At 42.1% G+C, this 27,893-nt stretch overlaps 1 protein-coding gene across 1 annotated transcript in view; it reads right to left on the minus strand.

Moving 5' to 3' along the window:
• The window catches only part of LOC121866534, a 107,267-nt gene that overhangs the window by 20,587 nt on the left and 58,787 nt on the right, over positions 1–27,893 (minus strand). Inside the window, exons 7-9 of the mRNA XM_042366301.1 lie at positions 26,196–26,348; positions 19,620–19,765; positions 1,369–1,546 (exon numbers count right to left, since the gene is read on the minus strand). Coding sequence (XP_042222235.1) covers positions 1,369–1,546; positions 19,620–19,765; positions 26,196–26,348 — 477 coding nt within the window. The remainder of the gene's footprint in view (positions 1–1,368; positions 1,547–19,619; positions 19,766–26,195; positions 26,349–27,893) is intronic.

Consider the following 27,893-nt stretch of genomic DNA (forward strand, 5'->3'; position numbering starts at 1 on the left):
GTACAATCAAAATATGGGAGAAATACATATCTTGTAGTTTAATTTGAATATGGTGATGGGTACAGTGATAAGCAAATTATATAAGCCAAGCATTTACCTATGATAACATAATAAGAAACATTGTATCATTACTAGAGTGAATGAAATAATATTCCCACAAACAACGATTGACAACTCTGTTATATTTCCCGCCTCCTTGGGCTCCTGTGTCCCACGCACTGACATCTTAGTTACAAGGGCCTACAATGATCTTTGCTCTGTTTTGGGAATGCTTCTTAGGGAGGCTTCTTAGCCCCCGGAACACCCAAATTTTGTCTGAATCTTCTGAAATCTGGATTTTTCAGGTCTGGGTCTTTGAGGGCTCACTGTATTGTGATAGACTAATCACTAAAGGCAGTGCAACAAGTGGGAGCAGCAGTGAAACAAGCAAACCAAGATTTAGGACTGATAAGTCTTACTTTTAAATATAAAGATTAGAAAATGGACCTTCAACTTTTAAAGTTTCTCACATGTCCCCATCTGGATTACTGTACAGAAACATGGAAAGCTTCCTTCCAGAGAGGCCTAACATCACGAGAAAAGGTGCAACATAGAGCGACTAAGATTATTCCTCACCATATCATCTTGATTATCCAAGTAGATTGAGGTGTCTTTGGACTAACAACTCTTCAGACAATTAAGAAAATTATGGCAGATCTTATAAGAGATATTGAATATCTTGAAATGGATAGAAAAAATAAACCCATGCAATTTTTTCATGGTGTCACATGCCACGATATCATGCAGGGCAAATATAAGTATATACTGTACTTCTTTACACAAAAGGTAGTAGACCTATGGAACAGTCTACTAACTCAAGCTGTGGATTTAAGAGCAGTATTGGGCTTCAAAATAGCCCATGACAAGAGTATCAAGAGCAATGGAGGATTCCTTCATAGGCCACTGGCCTTCTTTCCTCAGTTTGGGTGGCAACCCAGTACAGTTTACAAGAAAAATATTTGCTGAAACCAACTGTAGAAATATCAAAGTAGACATATTACAGTACTCCCAATAGAGAACCAAAGTAGCTACTCTACAGTCAGCTTCAGTAAATGTAATGTTGTGGGCAAAAGAAAAGGTACAAGGATACATTCAGGGCCATCTTTAAAGAAAATAACAAATCCATACTCATAACTGGGAGAGAAATACCACATGAGAGGGTGCTAAAACAATTCAAGTTAACTGACTGCTGCTATATGCCAAGACAGTAAAATTCCAGTGCCAAAAAAGTGCTGCTGCCACCCCTACAGCACTAACTGTAGCCCACCACGCAGATAAACTCTGTGGATAACCCTAAACTTTAAAAATAAGTGGAAGTTGCATACTTACCTGAACGATGCTCATCCATGCTATTGCTTGGATCCCATAAACAGAAGTGCCTTTTTCTGTAGAGGAACAATTTCCAGGTGCCACTTTTTCTTCCTTCAAGATATCACAAAGATCTGGTAGTATGTATAATCCACCACCCTGCCATAACTCGTACCCCTTTAGTGTGTGACCGTACATTCTGAAATATACAATAAAGCTCAGTTATTACCTATGACTTTGCTGATATATGCAAAATTTAAATAAAATATCAGAAGTATTACTTGCAGAATGCAATAAAGCAGCCACAATAATCTTGGAAAGTATAAGTTGGATGCACCAAAGGATAATACAGATCACTACAAAAGACGAATATCACGGTCACTATCATCATCACCACTACTGTTAGCAGCTCCCCATGCTGCATGGTCTCTTGCAGTCTCTCTCATCAGGTTATAATTTTAGAGGGAATTTTTTTTACCTTTCCCCATGTCATTCTTGGCTTACCCCTGGCTCTACATTTAGGCTTATGCACATCTTGACCCAAGTGGTCTCATCTGTTCTCTTTATATGCCCAAACCATCTCAAACTAATTCTACACAAAATCTCACAAATACTCTAAATTCCAAGGGTGCATTCTACATGTATTTAATCAATATTATTTTATGCAATTTGCTCCATTTTCTACATAGAGAAATATACTCCATCCAGGGTGCACAGTACACCTAATTTTACCTGCCCTTTAAAGATTAAGATACTTTTACAGGAAATATGACTTTGCTTTGGTAATCTTTAATATTTCAGGATTGAGTAATTTTGGGTTTGATCTATTGTCATAGTGCTGTAAGTAAAACACTGAGTAAATATTGGTAATGACATTCTCTTCCTCACATACTGTTGTTGCTGGTATAGCTATGTTTACATAATTTAGGAAATTTTTGGAATAAACATGGTTCTGCTCGAGTCTTTTAATATTGTACAGTATCTAAGAACTTAGCAATGATTGGTGACGACATAAAAGTTTATGGGTTACACATAAAGGCACATGGAGTCCTGTGACAAGAGGCAGCCACTCACGTGACAACATATAACTTACCTTCAAATACTTTACTACCAAATGTTTCTGTATAGATGGAATGTTTATGTACAAGGATATGTATACAAAATTCCTCTGTAATTAAACAATTGTATCATACATAACTTACTTTCAAATACTGTACATTTTTGTAACATCATATATATTTGTGAAATGCTGAATGGTGCTCAGAAATTTTATATTTTTTATGAGTAATGTATACAATTCAAATATTGCAAGAGAAGATAGATTGTAAGAGACCATACATCATGGAGAGCTGCCATCAGGTATTCACGGATAACCCGCACAAACAAGGAAAATGGCCATAAAACAATCATGATGATGATTAATGATAGAAAACACAAGTCTAAATTTGTATTTTCCAAGGTTGATAATATATTTGTGTTTTATTATATACGTATCCCCTGTATTTGCGAATTAACTTATTCACGTGGCTGTTAGAATTATTTTTACCGACCGTTGGCAGATGTGAATCTCCCGCACACGCTCCGAGGTTAGTCAGTTCTCATGTGTGTGACACTGTCGTCCCCCTCTTACTCCACCCAGTTCATGGACGTGTGAAGGGAGGGTGCTGAAGCACCCCAATATTTTAGGTACTGTATAAGGTGCTGTACATTGCACCACAGAGTATCTGGGGCACCTTGAATTAACATTCAGCACTCCCTAGTAAAATATGGTTCTGGTAGTAGTGACCCAGTAACATCTAACAACCTCCCCCATTTATGTCAGGCCACTGTATGCAGAATGTCTCCACTTTTATGGTAAATCCGATATCATAAAATTTACTTAATTTATTGAGCATTTCCTCTTATCTAAATTCCAACTATCTGAAGCTTTCAGGCACCTGGACATTGTCCTCTTTGGTCCTGTTCAGTAAAAATTCAAATTTAGTCCAATAAACTGAATGCAACTTTAGTCATTCTTTCATGTGTCTGCCACCAGTAGGGCTATAACTGCTTTGTTAACAAAAATTGGTATGATAAATAATAAAAATTATACATAGCATACCCTGTATCATGAAATACAATAACATATATTATATGCATGCCACACTGTTCAGCCAGGAACTCAATCAGCTGACTCCGAGACGTATGTGCCTGTGGTCCTCAGCGATACAGTAGAGCTCACTGCCTCCAAACAAACACACCTATGCTCTTAACCTTTCTTATTTTATAGTTTTATATTATATTTTCTTTATTTCTGTGCCATATTAGAGTACAGTAATCCTCGTATAACGTCGTCCTGCTTAACGTTGTTTCGGTACTACATCGCTAAACTTTAGAGACCAAAAATTTGTTTAACGTCCCGGTGATACGATACTACAATACGTCGCTTTGCGTCGTCACGGATTACTTTCTATGGCGCGCCACCCGCTTTTGTCGGGCCGCGCTAGGCTCTCTCGGCTCGGCGCGCTGCCCTCACTCGCGGAACTTCACAGAGACGCCAAGCCAGTCTCTGTTACGACTTCACATCATTTGTGTGTGCTGAAGTGCTTTTGCTCTAAAACTATACTATAACCCAGCGATTTTTAACCAATGTGCCGCGGCACATTAGTGTGTCGCGGGAGTTTAAATAGCATTTGGATAAGTTTTGACATTACTGGTACTTTTATGGAGCGCATTTCAAAACCAGTAGTACCTGAGCTCCAAAAAGTATTAGATGAGACGATCAAAATAGTTAACTACTACAGTGATCCCTCGGTTAACGAATGCCTCGGTTAACGAAATTTCGGTTAACGAATTGCCTTCCATAAGAATCTTCAATTCGGTTAACGAAAAAAAATTCGGTTAACGAAATTTTTACGAAATCATGTCAACATGTTTTCACTTGCTCACCAGCTGGAATATTAGTCCGCTAATACAGTACAGTAATCGGTTCTAGGGCTTAAATTCATTCCCATTTGAGTAAATATCAAGAAGGTTGTACTATCCAATCATTTTCCAAGTTTTATTTTAAAATTTTTAGTCATTTTAACACTTATTTAACATAATTGCAGTCCAGGAAACTAGTTTTTCGTGTGCCAATGAGCCACTTGACTCGCCCAGCAAGGCATCAGTTTGTATCTCTGGTCAGTGGAGGTAACATCTTGCTTGTGGCTCTCTTGAACATAAACTATTTTTACAGTACAATTATTCGTAATTCTGAAATTTATTTAACATATTGATAATATATAGTGCAGTGAAGTGTTGATTTAAAGAAAATAAACTTGAATTACACCTAGTGAACTTAAAATTTTATGGGTGAAATTACTGCATCAAGCATGGGGTGATTTCTCTTCCACCCCCACTTCCTTCTCTTCTCCCTTCTCCTCCACCCCCACTTCTAATTCCCATCATCATCATCAACCAGGAGCCTTCTACATACACACCTCAAAGTAAGTGTACTTTACTGCATTTATTTTTACTTTGTATGTAATTTTCGGTGAGCTGGAACAAATTACCCAAAATCCCATTGAAACAATGGTTTCGGTTAATGAAATTTTTGATTAACGAACGACCTTCTGGAACGAATTGTGTTCGTTAACAGAGGGACCACTGTATATCAAAAGTAAGCCATTAAAATCAAGGTTGTTTTCAACACTGTGTTCTGCCATGGAATCTGCTCACACACAACTTCTACTACACACAGAAGTGAGGTGGTTGTCTCGAGGGCAGGTGCTTTTGCGGTTTTATGAAATAAGGGAGAAGTTTCTTATATTTTTGACATCAGAAGAGTCTGAGCTGGCTGACCTGCTTAGTAATGAAACCTGGTGCAATGAAGTTGCATTCCTGGCTGATATATTCCAAGCCTTGAACACTCTTAATGAGAGTATGCAGAGAAAGAATGAAAATATTCTGACTTGTACTGACAAAGTTAGCTCTTTTAAGGAAAAACTAACACTGTGTGGAGCCAGAATAAGAAAAGAGAACAAAGTTAAAATGTTTGAACTGACAAAAGGTTGCAGACTGGAAAAAAATCTTGTCAGTTTAATTCTACAACGTTTGTTGCTACTGAGTAAAAACATTAAAAAGTATTTCCCATCACTTGATGTATCTTCCTTGGATTGGGTGAGAGATCCGTTTGTGGTAAGTGCTTGTGAGTCAGCAGGATTAACTGTTGCCGAAGAGGATGAGCTGACGGAAATCAGAAACAACAGAGGACTGAAACTGAAGCACCTATCAACAGATATGACTTCATTCTGGTTGTCCCTTCGAGAGGAATACCCCATCATTACAAAAAAGGCAATTGAAGCACTTCTTCCTTCTCAACATCGTATCTGTGTGAAGCTGGCTTCTCTGCTATGAACAACATGAAAGCAAGAACAGATCGAAGCTTCAAACACTGGAGGAGGACTTGAGGGTATGCCTGTCAACCATTCGACCTCGGACAAGGAACATCATGAGACAACACCAAGCACAGATTTCCCACTGATATTTTGATGTAAGCAAAGGCCTTTTATTTTTACTCATGTTTGTATTTGAATACAATCTATATCTGAAAGTTTCATATTATTTTTTAATGAATGGCATCTTTTCAATGACAACTTGTTTCAATGTGTAGTAATAACAAATATGCACAAAACTTTCAAATCATTTTGAAAACCATGATCAACAATATACTTTTGGCAATAAAATTAAAAAATTATTAGTTTTATTAAATTATGAACACATTCTTAACATTCATTTTCTTTTAAATGATCAAATCTATCCTTAAATACTGACTGTGTGCCTCGACCATTTTAGTGCCTGGCTCACTGTGCCGTGAGATGAAAAAGGTTGAAAATCACTGCTCTAACCATTCGAAATGTGCTCATCAAGTGCTACTGAAGCTAGTGTAGTAAAGAGGCAATGTAAGACCATTATCCTTGCTGTGAAAATGGATGTATTAACCCGATTTGAAAAAGGGGAACGTGCTGTGGACATAGCCACTGTGCTTGGTCTAACCCCCACAACGATGCGTACTATCCAGACCAACGCTGACAAGATTAAGATTAGTGCTGGAAGTGGTACTACTCTCAGTGCAACTAAAACAACTCTTACTAGAAGCACTGTGATAGAAAAAGTCTGGTTTCAATGATTTAAGTGCAGGTATATCTTCCACAATATTAAGATGACTGGTGACGCTGCCAGTTCAGATATGGCTGCTGCCGAGACATTCCCGCCAGAGTTCAAACGGATTATCCAGCAAGGAGGCTACTCATCGAAACAAGTCTTCAATGTGGATGAGACTGGTCTCTTTTGGAAGAGGATGCCTGAGAGGACCTATATCTCCAAGGAGGAGAAAAGAGTGCCAGGTTTTAAATTGGCAAAAGACCGCTTAACACTACTGCTTGGTGCGAACGCTGCCGGTGACTTCAAGCTGAAGCCTATGCTGATTTCTCGTGCTGCTAGCCCACGGATCTTGAAAGGTTACTCTAAGGATCATCTTCCTGTGATCTACAAGGCAAATAAGAAGCCTTGGATAACCGGCGCCATATTTAGCCAGTGGTTAAACGTGTACGCCGTCCCTGCAATGAAGGAATACTGTGCCAAGGAGAACCTTGACTTCAAAATTCTTCTGACTGTTGACAATGCTCCAGCTCATCCTCCCAATCTCGACGACTTGCATGACAGTGTAAAAGTTGTCTTCCTGCCTCCCAACACAACAGCACTGATGCAGCCTATGGACCAAGGCGTTATCGCCGCATCCAAGGCGTATATTTACGTCGTACCATGGCCCAGCTGCTCAAGGCTACAGCGAAGAAAGTAAACCTACGATCCAAAAATATTGGCTTGGCTTCAACATTCTTCATGCAATTGACAACATTGGCAAGGCATGGGAAGAGGTTTCAGAAAGTTGCCTTAATGATGTGTAGCGTAAACTGTGGCCCGAGTGTGTCAACAGTTTTACGGGATTCACGGACTTAGTCCCAGCTGTGAATAGAGATATCCTCAGCTTGGCTAAACAGGCAGGCTTTGATGAGCTGGAATCAGAGGATATTGAGGACGTATCGCCATATTGATATTTACGTCCTATGATATTTAGAGACCTTAGTACAGTACTAGTACGTAAATACCAATAAGGCAATACACTGAGTCATCTTAGCCTACGCGATAGGTTGACTGAGTGAGGGTGGCGACTACCCAAACGTAGTGAGAGCTTTTGGAACTAGGCCGATATGATATTAAATGTAATTTACCGAATTAATATGGACATGAATCATGAAATTTAATTACATTTATTAAATTCAAAATTACTATAGATAGTTTGTCAGTATAAATATGTTACGTGTGTCCCAACAAAGCTATTAGTTATGAAGGTAAATATGTCACTAGCAGGCTAACGCCTTGGGGACACGCCCTGGCTAGCTCAGTCACACAGAAGCGATCGGACAGACAGGATGTGTGCGCGTCCAGGAAAAACGACCACGTGGCCTGGTCTCGTTGAATGCACAGTTCATCAGTGTTGCAAGTAAGTTTATTCGATCTCAGACAAGGCTTAGTAGATAGGGCGGAGAAGAAGTTAACAATAGCTAACAGAGGCTTTATTGCAGGGATTCTGTAGAGCCCACGCGGTCGAGTTCAGCAGTTTGAAGGGTGGAGCGGAGTGAGCTGTCTGTGTTGACCAATGGTTAGCAAAGTTTTAGCTGGGACAGCCCAAAGGAACGAGTGTTCCTGACAACTAACTACGTGGGACCAGCGTCCGCCCTCGGTTGACGATCATTTGGGGTCACCAGATCTCCCCCACCTTGGTTCACAACACTACATATCTTCATATCTTCAGTCAGTTTAGTGAAAACCTCTTACTAATGGGAAAATAGAACCCCCCCCCCCCCTCAGCTGGGCAGGTTTCATTGGCTGACTGGCCCTCGCTCTCTTCCGGTCCTTGGATGTACTGAATGTAAAACTGAGGCAGTCTGAGTGAATGATCGGTCACACACTGAGACCAGGAGTCTAGTGGGTACTAAGAGACATTTTATCTCCCCAGTGTGGGTGTGTTCTGCGCTTGTGTGATGCATGTTTTGGGATATGGTGGTAAGGTGTGTTTAGAATTTCCCAGGTCCAGGTGTGAAAACAGCGCTCCTCATGGGTGATTTTCACATGTGAGACGTAAGAATTCCTATCCAGAGTTGTGATTGGCTTGTTAGTGCCTTAAAATTACGGGTGCATTCGGAACCTATGGGTGAGATTAAGGAGCATGCTTTACGGGTATTGGTGGCGAAAAACATTCATGAGTCGTGAGAATCTTAGAGAAAGTACTGACAAAACCAGTGGAGCACCCGCCTGCCTGATGGGTCATGAGTGATTTTCTCGGGTTTTCTTTCTGTGTGTAGTTAATATGTCTTAATATTTGTTGATACTATCTCTCAGTGACTGATATTATTTTGTCGAATGCCCTTAAGGCCTGTTCATGGTGGAGTTAATAATTTCTTAATATTTTTTATACCATTCTCTCAGTGACTATATTATTTTGTTGAATGCCCTTAGGGCCTGTTCATGTGTGTAAGCAACATTTCGTAATATTTTGATACTATTCCTCAGTGACTGATATTATCTTGTTGGGTGTAGTTACTATTCCTTAATAATTTGATACTCTTGTTTTATTAATGTTTATTTGCCACTAAGGGATGTGAGATAACAAGGAACTGTTTTTAAATGAGCTCCTCATTCTGGTGTAAGTAACACTGTTACCTTAGTAGTGCTCATAAGGCATTTAATATTTCTACCTATTTTTGATATCATGTATAACCTTTATTCCCCAGTGTAGTGTTTTAAGCCAGGCTAAGAAGTGCGCAAATGTTGGTGTACCATTATTGATTGTGTCTGTAGTGTTCAAGGGAATAGAAGTGTCAAATTTTACAGTGCGTCTCATTCACCCCAATCACAGGTGCTATCTTTCCACGGGTCATGGAGAATATTTTTTAAGTGCTGGTTCGGATTTTTCTCAAAGGGACGCTTCCACTGCATTACCATCCACTATAATCAAAAACCCCAAGTGAGAGAATTCCGACCGGTTGGGTCAGCTTACCCTCTGACCTGACTACCGACCGCTGCGGAGCTTTTTGAAGATTAGTAGGGTCATTACCTAATACCTGACCAGTGTGGACTTGATCTCACCCTCCTCTGTATATATATATACCTTGTTTTGTACTTCTCCTTAGTCTGTACTCACCCCTGAAGATGTGAATTACACGGAAGCGCTTGGGAACTTCGTGTTTTCTTCTTTCCTTGTGGTTATCAGCATATATATATATATATATATATATATATATATATATATATATATATATATATATATATATATATATATATATATATATATATATATATATATATATATATATGTATGTATGTATGTATGTATGTATGTATGTATGTATGTATGTATGTATGTATGTATGTACGTACGTACATACATACATACATACATACATACATACATACATACATACATACATATATATATATATATATATATACAGTCATGCGCCGGTTAACATCCTAGATACGTTTTTGGAAACGTGACGTTAACCGAAATGGACGTTGTCCGATCATCACATAAACTTTTTATTTATACTTATGTGTATGTGGAATACTATATACGTACATATACACTTTTACTGTTAAATCACTACTGTAAAGTGATACAGGTGATTAATTTTTATCTCTTGTGCAAAATACATGACGGTTATATTAAAATTATTCACTGTTTTACAAGGATTCCAGCAACGCCGGGCAGATGGGGGAGAGAGAGGGTGGGAGGGGGCGTGGGGGGAGGTGAGGTGGTATGTTTGACAGTTGGCACAGGCCCAGGTCTAACGTGTGTATATTTATCAGTTCTTAGGTGACTAAGCTTCTCTTTTATAAAAAGCCAGTGAAATGACCTGGGTGAATATAATTAACATAGCTGGGATTCTTGTAACATACTGATTAATTTGAATATAAACATGCTATAATTTGCACTAGACAAAACAATTTTAGTACCGTAATCAAATTAGTACATGTGCACTCCAGCTTTGCACAAAGAAATCTATGTAAATCTACCCAAAAATACAGTTGAAAAACTTTTTTTATAAAATGTACTACAGTACTGTACACTAATGTACAACAATTTTTATCTCTTGAGCAAAATATATGACGTTTATATTCAAATTATTGGCTGTCTTGCAAGGATTCCAGCAATGCAAATTATAATCTCCTAACTTTAGTCTGAGATAAGATAAAAACTGTAAGCCTAAAAGGCTGGGGGGGGGGGACTGACTGCTCCGCCACCCAGCGAGGGGTTGGGGGGGGTTGAGGTGATAAGTTTGAGGCGAAGGTCTCTGTGTGTTTATTTAACAGACCTACTAAGCTTCTCACATTTTAAAATGCCAGTGATATGACCTAGGAGAATATAATTAACATAGCTTGGATTCTTGCAAGATACTGATTTATTTGAATATAAACATGTTGTAATTCGCACTAGACATAACAATTTTAGTACCTAATCAAATTAGAACATGTGCAGTCCAGCTTTGCACTAATTTATTTTACGTTTATTTTAGTATGGTGTGTGAATGTAAATGGGTGAAAATAAATGAAGAAATTTATGTAAATCTACCCAAAAATACAGTTGAAAAACTTTTTATAAAATGTACTACAGTATTGTACACTAATGTACTACATTTTTTATATCTTTAGCAAAATATATGACGTTTATATTCAAATTAATCTCTGTCTTGCAAGGATTTCAGCAATGCAAATTATATTATCCTAACTTTAGTCTGAGATATTATATAAAATAAACATAAAGAAATCACCAATCTTTTATCTTGAACAGGAGGGTGGTGGGAGGTGAGGTGACAGAATGTCTGGCATTTGTTTGTTTATTTATTTGAGATAAGATTTGACAGTTGGCGTTGAAGGCCTGCCTGCGTGTTTATTTATCATTACTTAAGAGTGACTAAGCTCTTCTCATAATTTTCCACCCAAATGACCTGGATGAATATAGCTTACATTGGAGGGATTCTTGTAAGATAGTAATTTATTTGAATGTTTTTTTTCAATTTAAATTTTAATTGTTTATTCCTTGATAGAGGAAGCGGGATCCTAGTGCTGTCACTTGGGACCCCTGTACCATAATACTGTAGTCCACAAAACTTGTAGCTATGCTTTTTTTATTTGGTCCCTGTCACACGAGTCCGTTTTCTCTCACATCAGGACGCCTGAGTCCTCCGTTTTCTCTCTTTATCTTAGAGTGCACCAGAAACTTTACTATATTTAGTAATGCCACAGAATTTGAAATTGCAACCCCAATTGCAACTTGCAATTGTTGAGGCAACTAGATATGTCTGATTACAGCAAATGTGTTATTGTCAATTTGTAGGTGAAAGATTTTATCCTCAATAGATGTAGGTTAACATTTCACCTGTAGGCAAATGCTTAAAAAAAGCCTAAGTAAGGAAGCATATTCTTTTAACACATAATATCTGACCAGTATGGGGAGGATCATCGTGTCTCCGTCAGGGGGTCGTGGAGTGCTGGTCCAGCAGGCGTCACTTTTTTGGGGGGGGGCCATGGACGTATATGCGATCGGACGTTGTTCGGTTGGACGTTAACCGGCGCATGACTGTATATATATATATATATATATATATAATATATATATATATATATATATATATATATATATATATATATATATATATATATATATATATATATATATATATATTGTTACCGCCACAGTAGGATAAACTAGAAGAGAGAGGGATAGAGAGAGAGAGAAAAGGAGACAGGAGAGAGACAGAGGGAGTGTTGACAACAAACTTTGCTGACTTGTTAAATGTGAAACAGATGGCCCTCTCCTCGGGGCTGACTAACTCGCTCCCTGTGGGGTTCAGAAGATAGTCTCTTGCTGTCCAGTGAGCTAACAAGTCAGGGAGCTAATAAGTCCTACATTAGACCCGAAACACGTAAGTTTTTATATGGTTTAACACCCCACTCTACTCAAATATATTATATGTAGTTGTTAATAGTGAAGGAATGTACGAGTGAATTAATTATCTCATACGTAACATGTAATTTATACTCTGCAGGTTTTGACCGAATAAAGAACAATCGAGTCCTACGTGCAAGGGGTCTCATTATCCCACAGTCGCTCATCGGGCGGTTACAGTCAAAACGTGGGTCCTCCGGGTCTGCCGATACAGTCTACTGAGAACTGGCGAGAGACTTGACCGTCAATGGACCTTCAGCGGGGCCCTTCCCTCTGGCACCCGATACACGCCGCAGCTACGCAGCTGGAGAGCGCGGACGCCTTTGTGTGAATTGTGAATCATCGACTAAAGTGTGATGCCTATAATATAATAATAGTTAACCCGAGCAAAAAGGGGGTTGTGGGTTGAGTGTGTGTATAGCACTCGTATGTGTACGTAGAGAAGCGTGACGCCTCTGTAGGTGGGTCCAGTGTCAGAAAGGACTGGTCTCGGTGCCAAAATTGTTCGTACGGGCGAGTGGGAGTGTTATCATTCATTCGGGACAGGCACGCCGCCTGCCGCGAGGACCGCGTGTCAGGAAGGAGTGGACTCTGTGTCAATAACATCCGTGAGAACACGCGGGAGAGATAGTGTTCAAAGCGTACAGCCAGACTGGATCGCCAATTGTAAATAAAATTTAAGAACGAGTGAGTTGCCCTTTCTATTAGAAAATAGTGGTTGTGACAGTTAAGTAACGTTGTGAGTAAGGGCACGGTAGTGTTTGTGGCATCAGTTTATGATCTTAGCAGCTGTGAAATGAATCCCTACACTGATTGTGGTGCCTCTGTTGTCGTGTTAGTGCGACATCACTCGTGTTTATATTACTTCAGTTGCATGACATCGCTTATATGACTTCAGTTGTATGACATCGCTTATATGACTTCAGTTGTATGAAATCGCTTATATGATTTCAGTTATATGACATCACTTATATGAATTCAGTTGTATGACATCGCTTGTATGACTTCAGTAATATGAAATCGTTATAAACGAGCAGGTGCGTCAGTTGAAAAGCATTCCCGCTTAACCGAACGTCTCTATAACTGTCGACCGAAAGAGCCAAATCGAGTTCACTGTGTCACCAGTCATGGAAGGGAACAAGGCAGAGGAGATAAGCCTAGCTAGCATTGAAGACTGGAGGCCTTGAATGATGGGAGATGCTAACCGGTCACTCACACAGCCAGGGTGAAGTGGAGAAACCCCTTCACCCGAGAGAAGGATGAAGCCAACAGGCTGGATGAATAGGGTAATCGGGGGTTATCAGCAGAAACTCACCCAATTGACAGCAATGATGCAGAATATGAAAGATCATATGGAGCAACTGCAGACTTAGGCGATACAGAGGACTTTGGTGAGATGCTGTCATTACCAGGAGGAATGCCTTTTCTGGAAACGAGTGAGGGGATGAGAGCCGCAACGAGGTATCCACAAGACACACGTTGTCAACCGCCGGAACCGGGAGTGTCTACCTGCTACACCTCGACACCCACCCAAGGAGGGTTCCCAACACTCAGCGCCTCAGAGTCGGGATCATCTCATCAGGGGGAGAGGGAACATGTTTCCACACGTTATACCCACTTTCCGGAAGCAGTGACATCAACAGGAACCCCGGAGAAGGAAAACCAAGTACTACAAGATATACAGTAAGAACGCCCAGGACGGATGGAAGGAAGGCCATCGGACACGATGCTACCAACCCAGAGACTGGAAGAGTTAATGGCCATTATGAGGCTTCCCCAGAGGCCGATGCCAAGGTTCAGCGGAGGGACTTGCGATGAGTATTGGGAGTTCAAGCATGCCTTCCAAAGACACATTGGGGAGGCGCCCATACCCTATGCACTAAAATTGGAAACACTTCCCTCGGCCTACACCGGCCGCGCTAAGAAATCCCTGAGAGCGTACCTGCAAATAGAAGACCCCAGGGCAGGATACGAACGAGCTCTAGCCTTGCTAGAAGAGCATTATGGCAACAAGCAAGCCTACATACAGGCAAGGTCCTACGTGGCCCAGCCGTGAGAACAGATGACATTAAAGGACTTCAGAAGCTCGCGGACGATCTGGGAAATTGCGTAAACAATTTAAAGGTACTGGGAAAACTGCACAAAATAGACACGTATGAATCACGGAAAACTGCACAAAATAGACACGTATGAATCACTGAATACTTTGGCTAAGAGATTCACGGGAAAGATTAGGGAGCAATATGAGGAGAGAGCATATGGCTATGAAGGGAGACACAGGAATTCTCTAGGGGTCGAGTGAATGAACGATTTTGTACTGGAGAAGCTAGACAAGACAAAAAAGGATGGCACTCATGGCTGATATCGAGGCGATGTTCCACCAGGTACGAGTACTGCCTGAGCATCGAGTCGCCCTGCACTTCCTGTGGTGGACAGACGACCAACAATCGGGAGACCCGGTCACTTACCGGATGAAGGTACTTCTCTTCGGGGGAGTGTGGAGCCCAACATGTGCTGGATATGCACTACGACGAACATTCCAAGACCACGGGCAAAGGCTCCATGAAGAAATTAAGAAAGCAAGTCGCAACTTCTACGTCTATGATCTGCTTCTTTCAGTAGCATCACCAGGGAAGGTGGCGATAGTCACTCACCAACTGAGGCAGTTAATGAAGAAAGGAGGGTTCAGACTTACAAAATGGATCTGCAACCACAAAGGGGTCCTCAGAGCAGTCCCACAAATGGAAAGGGCCATGGAAGTGAAAGAAGTACTTTTGAAGGATGACAGACTCCCAGCTGAGCGAGCATTGGGAATCATGTGGAATCTAGAGAATGACGAACCTGCAGTCCCAATCCAGATCCCAACGAAGCCACAAACGAAGCGAGGTCTCCTGAGTATGGTCAGCTCCATATACGACCCATTAGGAATCATTGCTCCGAGCACCATACGAGCCAAAATCATATTCCAGGATGAGTGCAGGCGAGGCATCGGGTGGGATGAGCAAATGACCGAACACAACAGCAGTTGGCGGCAGTGGCTAAATGAACTTCCCCACTTGTCTCAAGTACGCATCCCTTGATGTTACCACCCTGAATGCGCAAATCCAATAACTACGGTACAACTGCACCACTTCTGCGACGCCTACCAGCAAGCATACGGGGCTGTATCCTACCTCAGGATCACAAGTGGAGATGGAGCCCACTCTACCTCCTTTGTGTGCGGCAGAGCCAAGCCAGCTCCTCTGAAACAGCAAACCATACCTCGGCTCATGCTATGTGCAGCAGTGTTGGCGGCCAAAGCAGACAAACAACTGAGAGAAGAACTAGAGTTGCAGATCGACAGATCAGTGTTCTGAACAGACAGCATGGTCACCCTTCAATACATACAAAACACTGAACGGCGCTTCCATACCTTTGTGGCAAACCGAATTGCAATGATACATGAGAATTCTGACGCAGAACAATGGCGACACGTGAGCTCCAACCAAAACCCAGCTGATGATGCCAGCCGTGGACTGCATGGGGCAGAACTGAACAAGAACTGCAGATGGATTCAGGGACCCCCCTTTCTCCTGTTGGGAGAAAACAATTGGCCAGAGAACCCAAAGCCGATTCCTAACCTTGCAGATGGAGACCCGGAGGTAAAATGAGATGCAAGAGTACTGGCAATGAGCACTGACCAGGGGGAGAGTACCCTAAACGGGCTATGGGCAAGGTACTCCTCATGGCATCAGCTACTGAAATTGTGGCGTGGCTCAGGAGGTTCATACAGTGGCGCTCCAGCAATCCAAAGGAAGAACGTCACCAGGAAGATCGACTGAAGATCAGTGAGTTAGATGAGGCAAGATTAGCCGTCTTGCGACTGATACAAAGGGAGGGCTTTCCCCACGAGATGGAAGCGCTGGAACGAGGACACTCCATCAGGACTGGTGACATAAGCAGACTGGAACCTTACCTGGGTGCAGACGGACTGATCAGATTAGGCGGACAACTGAAGCGTGCTGCTCTCCATCGAGAGCAAAAGAACCCCGTATTGTTACCCAGGGACAAAGAAACCACAGAACTTATCGTACAAGAGGTACATTCGACCAGGGCTGGCCACTCAGGATGCGAGCACACTCTAGCAGTGCTACGCGAGACATATTGGATACCCAAGTGCTGTACGTTGATCGACTGAGTACTACGTACGTGTGTAATTTGTCGAAGAAGCAATTGGAGGCCTACCCACCAACGCCAAGCTGACCTGCCAGAGGACCAGGTACATCCAGAAAATCGGCCATTTACCTGCACCTGAGTCAACTGTTTTGGTCCCTTCGTGTACTACGTACGTGTGTAATTTGTCGAAAAAACAATTGGAGGCCTACCCACCAATGCCAAGCTGACCTGCCAGAGGACCAGGTACATCCAGAAGATCGGCCATTCACCTGCACCTGAGTCAACTGTTTTGGTCCCTTCGTGTACTACGTACGTGTGTAATTTGTCGAAAAAACAATTGGAGGCCTACCCACCAATGCCAAGCTGACCTGCCAGAGGACCAGGTACATCCAGAAGATCGGCCATTCACCTGCACCTTAGTCAACTGTTTTGGTCCCTTCGTGGTTAAACAAGGCCGGGCCCGGGCGAAAAGAGGGGGATGCTTGTTTACATGTCTGGCCACCCAAGCTATACACCTGGAAGTCCTCACCTCACAATACACAGACTCATTCATCAAAGCCATGACGAGGTTTACATCCTGCAGAGGACCTCCCAAGCACATCAAATCCGACAATGGAACCAACATGATTGGAGCGAACAGAGAACTTCAGGAGGCGGTGAGTAAGTGGAACAGCAGTGACAATGTTAGGAACACACTCTTGCAGAGACAAATAGAATGGGAGTTCAACCCTCCGACTGCCTCTCACATGGGTGGAGTATGGGAGCGTCAGATACGCACGGTGAAGAAGGTTCTCCAGGGGGTGATGGGCACACAGGTACTAGACTACGAGCGACTCAACACCCTGTTCTGTGCCGTGGAAGAGATTGTCAAAGGGAGGCCCATCACCCCAGTATCCAACAACCCGAGAAACCTAGAAGCACTCACGCCGCTTCACCTACTGAGAATGCACGCCTGAACCCCACCCACCCCCCCCCCACTAGAGGCGATCAGTCCATAGCAGAAGCGTACCAACGAAAATGGAAGCATGCCCAATTTATTGCAGACCAATTCTGGAAGAGGTGGGCGAAAGAATATCTCCTGACACTCTGGCGGCGACAGAAGCACTTCCGGGTGCACTGCAACTTCTGCACTGGGGACATCGTCATCATATCTGGACATCCTCTCCCAAGGAGCAAAGGGATGCTAGGAAGGGTATTGGAAGCAGTACCGGGTGATGATGGCCTGGTGCGGTGTGCTAAAGTAAGACGAAGGACTCAGTGTTAATACGTCCAGTGACAAAGTTCTGCCTATTGGAGGGAGTCGGAGAGTGAGACTCCCGGCAGACAATGGGTTTCGAGCAAGCTCAACAGGGAGAGTGTTACCGCCAACATTCCGTAACAGAGACGTGACCAATCGCCCAAGCGGCTAACGAGCTGATCAGTGGTGAAGAGGATAAAAGTAAAAGTAAACACACACCCTCCAACACCACCAACACACACCCTCCAACACCACCAACACCACCAACACACACCCTCCAACACCACCAACACACAACCTCCAACACCACCAACACACACCCTGCAACACCACCAACACACAACCTCAACACCACCAACACACACACCCTCCAACACCAACCACCACCACACACCCTGCAACACCACCAACACACAACCTCCAACACCACCAACACCCACCCTCCAACACACACTCTCCAACACCACCAACACACAACCTCCAACACCACCAACACACACCCTCCAACACCACAAACACACACCCTCCAACACCACCAACACACACATTCACTCGACCCCTAGAGAATTCCTGTGTCTCCTTTCATAGCCATATGCTCTCTCCTCATATCGCTCCCTAATCTTTCCCGTGAATCTCTTCGCCAAAGTATTCAGTGATTCATACGTGTCTATTTTGTGCAGTTTTCCCAGTACCTTTAAATTGTTTACGCAATTTCCCAGATCGTCCGCGAGCTCCTGAAGTCCTTTAATGTCATCTGTTCTCACGGCTGGGCCACGTAGGACCTTGCCTGTATGTAGGCTTGCTTGTTGCCATAATGCTCTTCTAGCAAGGCTAGAGCTCGTTCGTATCCTGCCCTGGGGTCTTCTATTTGCAGGTACGCTCTCAGGGATTTCTTAGCGCGGCCGGTGTAGGCCGAGGGAAGTGTTTCCAATTTTAGTGCATAGGGTATGGGCGCCTCCCCAATGTGTCTTTGGAAGGCATGCTTGAACTCCCAATACTCATCGCAAGTCCCTCCGCTGAACCTTGGCATCGGCCTCTGGGGAAGCCTCATAATGGCCATTAACTCTTCCAGTCTCTGGGTTGGTAGCATCGTGTCCGATGGCCTTCCTTCCATCCGTCCTGGGCGTTCTTACTGTATATCTTGTAATACTTGGTTTTCCTTCTCCGGGGTTCCTGTTGATGTCACTGCTTCCGGAAAGTGGGTATGACGTGTGGAAACATGTTCCCTCTCCCCCTGATGAGATGATCCCGACTCTGAGGCGCTGAGTGTTGGGTGAATCTTATATGTGTGAATCTTATATGGTGATTTTAATATCATTATTTATCATTTTTATACATTTAGTACATTCTCCGTAGGGTGAAGTAGGTTTTACTGTATCGTGTGTCTGAAGTGTCTCCGTAGTGAAATAGTTCAATAAATTGGGTGAAAAATAATGGGAAAAAATGCTTCCCACTAAATAGAGAGTTCATTATATTGGATTCCGTTAAATCGCAAGCATACTGTATGGGCGAATTCACGATACGTGACGATTTCCAAGAACTACAACCCTCGCGAATACAGGGGAGTAAGTGTAATTTTAATGGTACAACAGCCAATACTGATTTTTTAAGAAAACAATTTTTGGGGGAATGAATCCAGTCCCAAGCAACTTTGTATAAACAGGAATTTACAGTAGTAAGCAAAAAAGATACGTGACAGCTTATAAAGCATGTAAATTCAAGAAATTTTAATCATCTACTTCTACATTAAATTAGCTGTCAAAACTGTATTTCTAAGCTAATAAAGGAGACAATAACATACTGACTAAAATTTATATGCTGTAGTTACACAATTAAATTTTTATGACTCACATAGCCAACGTCATAACAAGACCATCCTCAGTGACAATTGTGACGGGTTCTTCTCCAGGGTACACTATGGACAGAAGCTTGTTCATTGCCAAGTCAGCAGATCTCAAAGATTGAGCTCCATGTTCCATTGCTTTAGCCTTTTGGAGCTGAAAAGCAAGGATGTATTAGGCTATAATGTACACAAGACACTAAAAGCAAATCATCATCTGATTGCATTTGAAAATCATAGACAAAGGTCAAAATGATACACACTACAAAACATTTGCAAAAAAATTATTTTTAAACAGATTTGCATCAATACAATCAAGAGTACAGGAGGTCCCCGGGTTACGAACGGGTTCCGTTCCTGAGGACGTTATTAAGTCGGATTTGTACATAAGTCAGAACACATGCTATGTATATACAGTACCATACTTATAAAACAATGTTTAAAATCTCACTATATCTTTGCCTAAGTCCTTATATACAACTAGAATCACTTAATTTAATAGAAAAGAAGAAGTAAAAAGACAAAATACAGTAAATGAAAGTAAATAATAAGTCATCAGGTAAATACCCTGTACTGTAAATTTCAAGTTTAACCACATTCGTATCGTCAGGAGTTCGTAAGTCAGAGACCCCTTGTAAACAGTAATATCTCCGTCAGCCAGAATCCCTCAAACCCTGAACTCTCTGAAAGCCAGAATTAAAATTTGCTTGAAAAATCATTCCCATAAATTAAATTTTCCAAAAATTCCGGCTTTGGGAACAAATTCCGAGGTTGAAAATCGAGAGCATTTTCTGAAAATGTCTTGAATAAAGGCAAAAGCTAAAGCATTTTGGGTGGAGGTAGGGTGGGGGATTATTGGTCTCATATTACTGACCTTATGATGGAATGTCAGGTCACCCTTTCTTGAGTGGGGAATTATTGGGTCTCATGACCTGAAGATGTCATGAGACTAAAACTAAAGTATTTTTAGGGAGATTTTGATAAGTATAAGTATAAATAAGCAAAGTTGTATCCCTTCAACATAACATTACATAACATTTTAAAATATGGAGTGAGAAAGCAGAAAGATGGGTGAATAGAGAGATGGAGTGGAAAGGAGTGGACGGAGGATTGCTACAAGAAGCTTCCTGTGACGACATAACCGCTGCAGAGCAAGGCAAGACACATCTACAATAATTTGGTTGAATGTTCTGATGTTCCTGACAAAAATAAGCATGTTTTTCAAGCAAGAAAGGGCTGGCTGCAGAAATTTTTAGCAAGGTACACTGTAACAAACAAGGTGGTGTCTGGTGAAACTGCATCTGCCAATACTGAAGCTGCTCTTCGGTACCCACAGGAGTTTAGACAGATCATACAAGAAGGTGGATATTTACCTTGCCAACTGTTTAATGCTGATGAAACAGCTTTGTTTTGGAAGTGTATGCCTGACAGGACTTACCTTGCCAAAGAAGAGACAAGGATGTCAGGCTTCAAAGCTGCAAAGGATAGTGTGTCTCTTCTTTTCTGCGCCAATGCTTCAGGTGATTGCGCCAATGCTTCAGGTGATTACAAGTGTAAACCCTGCTAATAGCTCAGCCCGACCTCATCCCTTTAAGAACATAAGCATGTTAACCCAACCTGAGCATTGGCATGCTAATAAGAAGGGCTGGATGACGAAAACTATTTTTGAAGAATGGTATATGACTCACTTACGCACAGAAATGAGGAACTTGTGTGCAAAGAAAAACATCACCTTCAAAGTTATTCTTCTGTTAGATAACTGCACCAGCCACCACACAAACATCAATGATCTTCAAAGTGAAATAAAAGTTAATTATTTACCTCCACAAACTACATCACTGCTACAGCCAATGGATCAAGAAGTTATGTCTACATTCAAGCTGCTCTATCTGGACCTTACCTTTGAGGCCATTGTCAAGGCAATGGATGAGGATGAGGAACTCACAGTTCAACAGTAATGGGAGAATAAGTTCAACATCTACATGGTGTCCGGTTTATTGGCAAAGCGTGGGCTGCCGTCGGTGAAATATTTCTCTTGAATGGTTGGCACAAACTGTTACCTGACATAGCACCTGACTTTGTTGAGTTTGAGCAGGATCATTTGATTCCAGTCCTGAATAGGGCAAAAGCACTACCCGAAGAGGATTTTGAAGACCTACAATCTGCTGACATCATTAACCTTGTAGAAGCTCCTGAACAAGAATTATCTAACAGCAACGTTCTTCAGTTAACAGATTGGTCACCGAATGATCCTGGGTTAGAAGAGGAAGATGAGGAGCATGTTGAGCCCAGCCCTACATTAAGCATGCCAAACCTTGCAAAAATACTGACCCTCCACCAGCAGTTAATTGATCTCATATATGAAGCTGACCCCAGTTTCGAGAGAGAAGAGACCTTAACTTCAAATTTAACTAGAGACATAGTACCCTACAAGGAAATTTATTGGGAACATCTGGCAACAATCAAGCAACCAATGATCATGACTTTCTTCCAGAGCTTCTCTGCATCACCAACATCAGTGCTATTACCTGCAACACAACAACAGAAAGAGCAACAAGAACCAACACCAGGTCCATCAGGGGTCACTCATGCCCATGCATCAACCCCTACAGTAAGTGACAGTGACTCTGATCCAGACAGCCCACCTTCACCACCATCTCCAACCCCTAATGAAGCTGACACCCACACCTACAACGATGACAACGACGCCCCCTCCATGGATGTTGATGTAGATTCCAGCCTCAGTAAGTAGAAGTTTCAAAGACATGCCCATAAGCATGATAATCACTGATATTTTTTTTTGATTATTAAGTTACTGTTAGTGTACCTACACATTTCTGAGGTATATTTTGGTCAGTTAGGGGATGCTTCTTTGGGGTTGTGAGAAGAAACTAATTTTTCCAGATTGTTATGTGTTTATATGTACGGCTTTGCTTATCACGGTAGTTTTCTGGAACCTAATCCCCACGATTATCGAGGATACATGTATATATTTTTTTAGTATTTCTGGTAACCAACTCGGAGAGTCTGAAAAAAAGACAAATTCCGATATATTGAAGTCCAATTTATTGAGGTTTTACTGAACATACAAACACAGGCAATAAAAGTGCAAGCTAAAGCATCTATAACAGACAACTATGTAAAAATAGACAAAATCTTATTAATAGCTTCACATACAGAACTATTAGTAATAGCTGTTCCATTGATGTAAAATTGTAACTGGCACACACACCTGATCAGGTACATACTGGAGCTTGTGTAAGCCCAGGACTTGCCCACAGTACATAACAGAGACTGCAAAGTAATGCAGAGGGAACAACAAGAAAACTTCTGAGTCCTTGAAGCAAAGGAGGGAGGAGTCAGTGAGGAATGGGGAATGACATAAATGGGCTATATGCAGGGGGAGGGTAGTGGAAGCAAGTGCACCAGTTCAGAGCCAGGAGACAGTGGGACAACCCCCATCCGCTCTACCTCCCAACCAGGAGGAGGCGAGTGCCATGTAAACAATGTCATCTCTGATCACACCCCACAAAACACAAGGGATACAGTAAACGAGGCAGCTGCAGATAATGGAGGAGGGCTGAAGTCATTACCAACACCAGAAACATTACTGAGGACAATTTCCGGCTTGAAAGACAAGTACTGTACACTAATACTGACACATTCCTTGACAAGAGAGCGGAGTCTGAAACACTACTGAGGGTACATCAACCCTGTATATGTAGTAGGTGTTGTAGAGCTGTTGTACTAAAGCAGGAGAATCGAACCGGAGGAATGAGTTCAATAAAGATGGATATGACCCATTTATGAAACTTTCCCAGGAAACTTGCAAGAGGGGCATGGTTATCTATGCTAGGCAAGACCTTAGGGCCAGCCAGGCGAGGGTACAGGGAGAGGATTTTTTCGAAGAATCAAAGTGGTGTAAAATTAAACTGAGGAAGAGAGACTTACTTATTGTGGGATGTATCTACAAATTCCCAAACAGTAGCATATTAAACCAAAGGAACTTAAGAGCCTTAATTGACAATGTAACAGCGCTAAACCCTAGCCACCTCCTTGTCACGGGGGAGTTTAATTATAGTGACATCAACTGGAGAAATGAATCCACGCCATACAACCAAAATAATCCAGCCACTCTTTTCGTGGAAACTCTGAGAGAATTTTCTATTCCAACATGTTAAAGATCCGACTCACTACAGAGAGGAGCAAACACCCAAACCATTGAACCTTGTCATAACAAATGAGGAGGGAATGGTGGCAAATCTGGAATGTCCAGCCCCAGTTGGCACCAGTCACCACATAATGATATCCTTCAGAGTTAACTGTTACTTGGTTCATGACAAAACCAGGCAAAGGTTCAAATATTACAAAGGAAATTGCAATGGGATAAGGGAGGAGATGAGTATACAGTGGACTGACTCACTAAGGCATAAGAACTTGGATACTACACTGAATATCATAGCCAGTAAAGTTAACCATTCGATTGATAAATATATACCCAAGACCAAACCCAGTGCCTCTAGGAATACAAGGAGACCGCTACACATGAACCATGTGGCGGTTGGCAAAGTTAAGAAGAAAACTCAGGATCTCAAGATGTGGGTTCAGACAAATAATGAGGACAGGAGGAAGTATGCCAGATCCAGGAACCAGGCAAAGTCAGAGTATAGCAGGACTGAAAAAGAGTTCAGGAGGCAGATTGCAAGTGAGGTCAAGTCAAACCCAAAGGCTTTTAACCACAAGGCAAAGTCACAATTAAAAACACAAGTAGGCATATCAGACCTGAGGCTTGAAGATGGTAGTTATGCAGATTCTGACCAGGATAAGGCAGAGGCATTGAACAAATTCTTTTTATTGGTGTTCACAAGAGAGGATGTGAACAATCTTCCTGCGTTTGAGGAAAGACAGTTTGACACAGTTCTGACCAACACCGTGTTCTCAGATGAGGTTATAAGAAATAAAATTTCAAAGTTAAAGATTCACAAGAGGCCCAGCCCTGATATGGTACACCCAAGAGTGTTAAGAGACCTGTGTAACGAGTTTGTGGAGCCCCTTAAGATCTTGTTCTGCAAATGCCTAGATGAGCGAAAGGTCCCTGATGACTGGAAAATGGCTTATGTGAGTCCTATATTGATAAAGGGCGATTGTCACTCCACAAATAATTATAGACCAGTTAGCCTGACCAGCATAGTGTTCAAAGTACTAAAGAGCATTATAAGAGACGCTATGATGGAACATCTTCTACAAAACAACTTTGTAAAGGATTGCCAACACGGTTTTCTGCTGGGACGATCCTGCTTAACACAATTACTCAAGGTCCTGGATGCTTGGTCTCAAATTCTGGAACAAGGCGGAAATATCAACGATATATATGTACATATTACAAAGGCTTTCGACAGCATACCCTATGAAAGGCTGAGAATTAAACTAGAAGGGTATTGGATTTGGGGAAGTGTCCTAGCATGGATCGTAGACTTTCTGCATGATCAGTGTGGTGATAAATGGTACTCAGTCATGAGCCTGTGACAAGCGGGGTACCATAGGGCAGTATATTGGGCCCGTTGTTGTTCGTTTACTTCATAATAAATTATTTGATATGCCAGAAGCTTTACACTCCTCCACAGAAATGTTTGCAGACGATGCCAAGTTATTTAGGGAAAATAAGAACTAAACAGACTGTGAAGACCTACAGAAAGATCTCTAGAGTTTCAAGAATGGTCGAAGAAATAGCTGCTAAGTTTCAATGCCACAAAGTGCAAAAGGATGCACCTGGGTTGCACCAACAGTAAGGAGGCATAACTCATGTCTCAACAGGAAGAAGATACTGCATTAATTGAGACCGAATGAGAAAAGGACGTGGGTGTGCATGTCAACAATGAACTTAAGTTCCCGGGCCATCGTTTAGATATCTGGATGGTCTGTCGCTCATCACGATCTTCAAGAGTGAGGTGTTTCCCCTTCTGGAGTACTGTCACCTCGTCTGATCCCCGAGGTATGCTAGAGACTGTCAATTGATTGAAAATGTCCAAAGGAGGGCCACCAGACTGGTGCTTGCTCTACGGAGCCTCAATTACCCAGAGAGATTAGAACACCTGAAACTACCAAGCTTATACAACAGTTGGGCAAGAGGCGACCAAATTGAAGTGTATAAACATCTTCGGGGGCACTACTCTGTTGAATGTACATACCTGGAGCTGACCGACATCTGCCCAACAAGAGGTTACAGCTCAAGGTTGAAAAAGCCACAAGTCCAGAAAACTGTGAAGGTAAACTGTTTCGGAGTGAGAATTATGAACTCTTGGAACAATGTGCCTGACACCATTGTGAAGGCACTGTGTGTGAGCTCATTCAAGGCCAGACTTGACCAACACTGGAGCAGGTTCCGATATATTCAGGACCCAGTGCATGCCCAGTACTTGTCAACAGTGCGAAACAGAGACGTGACCAACCGACCAAGTGGCTAATAAGCTGATCAGTGGCAAAGAGGATAAAGTAAAGTAGATAGTGCAGTGTTTTATAGATGTGTATAACATCATAGTTATGCATATCTGATAACAAAAAGTTAAAAACACAGAGATATTACTTACCCCAAGAGTCTTCTCTTTGGACAGTTCCTCATCTTCACCTATTGTCCCTTGATCACCACTATTTACTTCAGTGGCTGATGAATATTCACCTAAAGTTGCTGTCTGTACATCTATTGCAAGGACCATATCCCCAATCACCTTTTTGCTGTTGCTCTGATAGGAAATAGAAGCAAAGTTTTAGATATTTTAAATACAAGTTTTGAGGTGTTGAATCTAGCAATTATTGTACATTATTTTTAATCTTTAATAACAAGAACACAACAAGAGGATGGAAATACTAAAGCAAATACGAGTGAGTGTGGGAACCCATTGTCTAAGGGTAAGAACACAAAGAAAACAGGTTACCCGCTAGCGGCTTGCCAGCGACAAGTGTCATGAATGTGACCATGCTATCAAGTGTGGCCACATACAGTAGAAGCATGTTGAAGCCTGCCAGCATTGGTTGCCTGCGCTGACAAATTTACCGGAATGAACAAAACACTCTTTTCTCGCCTGCCCATGGGGGTCGACATGTTGTTGAGGCAATGCTAGTTGTGCGAGGTGTTTTACTAATACAGTGGTCCCTCGGTTAACGAGCACAATTTATTCCACAGAGTCGTTCGTTAACCGAATCTATTATTTCAATGGGATATTGGGTAATTGGTTCCAACTCACAGAAAAAGTACAAGTTAACCCTCACTTTACGCGGTTAATGTAACCCGGAGGGTACCGCGGAAAGTGAGGAACGCGTAAAGTGAATAACATAACATATGGGATTAATTGAAATGGAGTCCGGGCCGATCCCCAAACTCCACTTTTTGACGACACACAACTATGTTGTAGTAAAAATTTTATCTTAACTTTATGATGGTATGAAAAAACAAGTAATATAGAAGAGGTTAGGTTAGGAAAGATAAAGGTTAACATAGGAAAAATAAAGGTAAAGTTAGAAAACTAAAAATTAGGTGTAACTTACGGTAGTAGAAGAGATGGGTCGGCATACGGGGATGGAGGCTGGTTCCGAGGCAGAGGGCAGATTACTGGCCCTCAGGTGAATCACCATTACTAGGTGAATCACCATCACTGTCACTTACAGTTGTCAGGGCTTCCCTGACAAATCCCTCAAAGTCATCTTCACTGCCACTATCACTGGCTTGGGCTGGCTGTGGTGGGTTGCGGGCGAAGAAATCTGTTATGCTTTGCTGACGGCTGGCGTTGATGTTGTCGTGATACACCTTGATGTACGGCTCCATAGCCTGCACCAGCCGGTTATGGAAGACTTCATAGCGGTCATCGTCATTGTCGCGGGAAAGGAAGGACTTCATCTTCTCTGCACACTCCATGGCACCCTTAATATCACTATGACTTAAATTGTGTTCTTCGGAGACTGACGCACCTTCTTCCTCCTCTTCACTGACGTGTTCTTCTTCCAACATCTCGTCGGCAGTCACTTCAGGATCTCTGATCACCTCCAGGATGTCGTCGTTGGTGGTCTCGGAGAAGCCTGGAACTGTAACAGTCTGCGCAGCTTCTCTGGCAAGGTCCACTGCTACTGCAACATTCTGAACCTCACCAGTCACAGATTGACTCCTCCTCTCACCTGGTATTCCATGCAACACATGTCTCCATGCGTGACGAATTGTAGCAATAGACAGCTGATCCCATGACTCCACCAAGATGTCCACAGCTTTCTTGATGTTAAATACTCTCCAGAATTGT

This window comes from Homarus americanus, unplaced genomic scaffold, assembly GCF_018991925.1.
Source record: "Homarus americanus isolate GMGI-L3 unplaced genomic scaffold, GMGI_Hamer_2.0 scaffold16430, whole genome shotgun sequence".
In the NCBI taxonomy this organism is placed as follows: Eukaryota; Metazoa; Arthropoda; class Malacostraca; order Decapoda; family Nephropidae; genus Homarus; species Homarus americanus.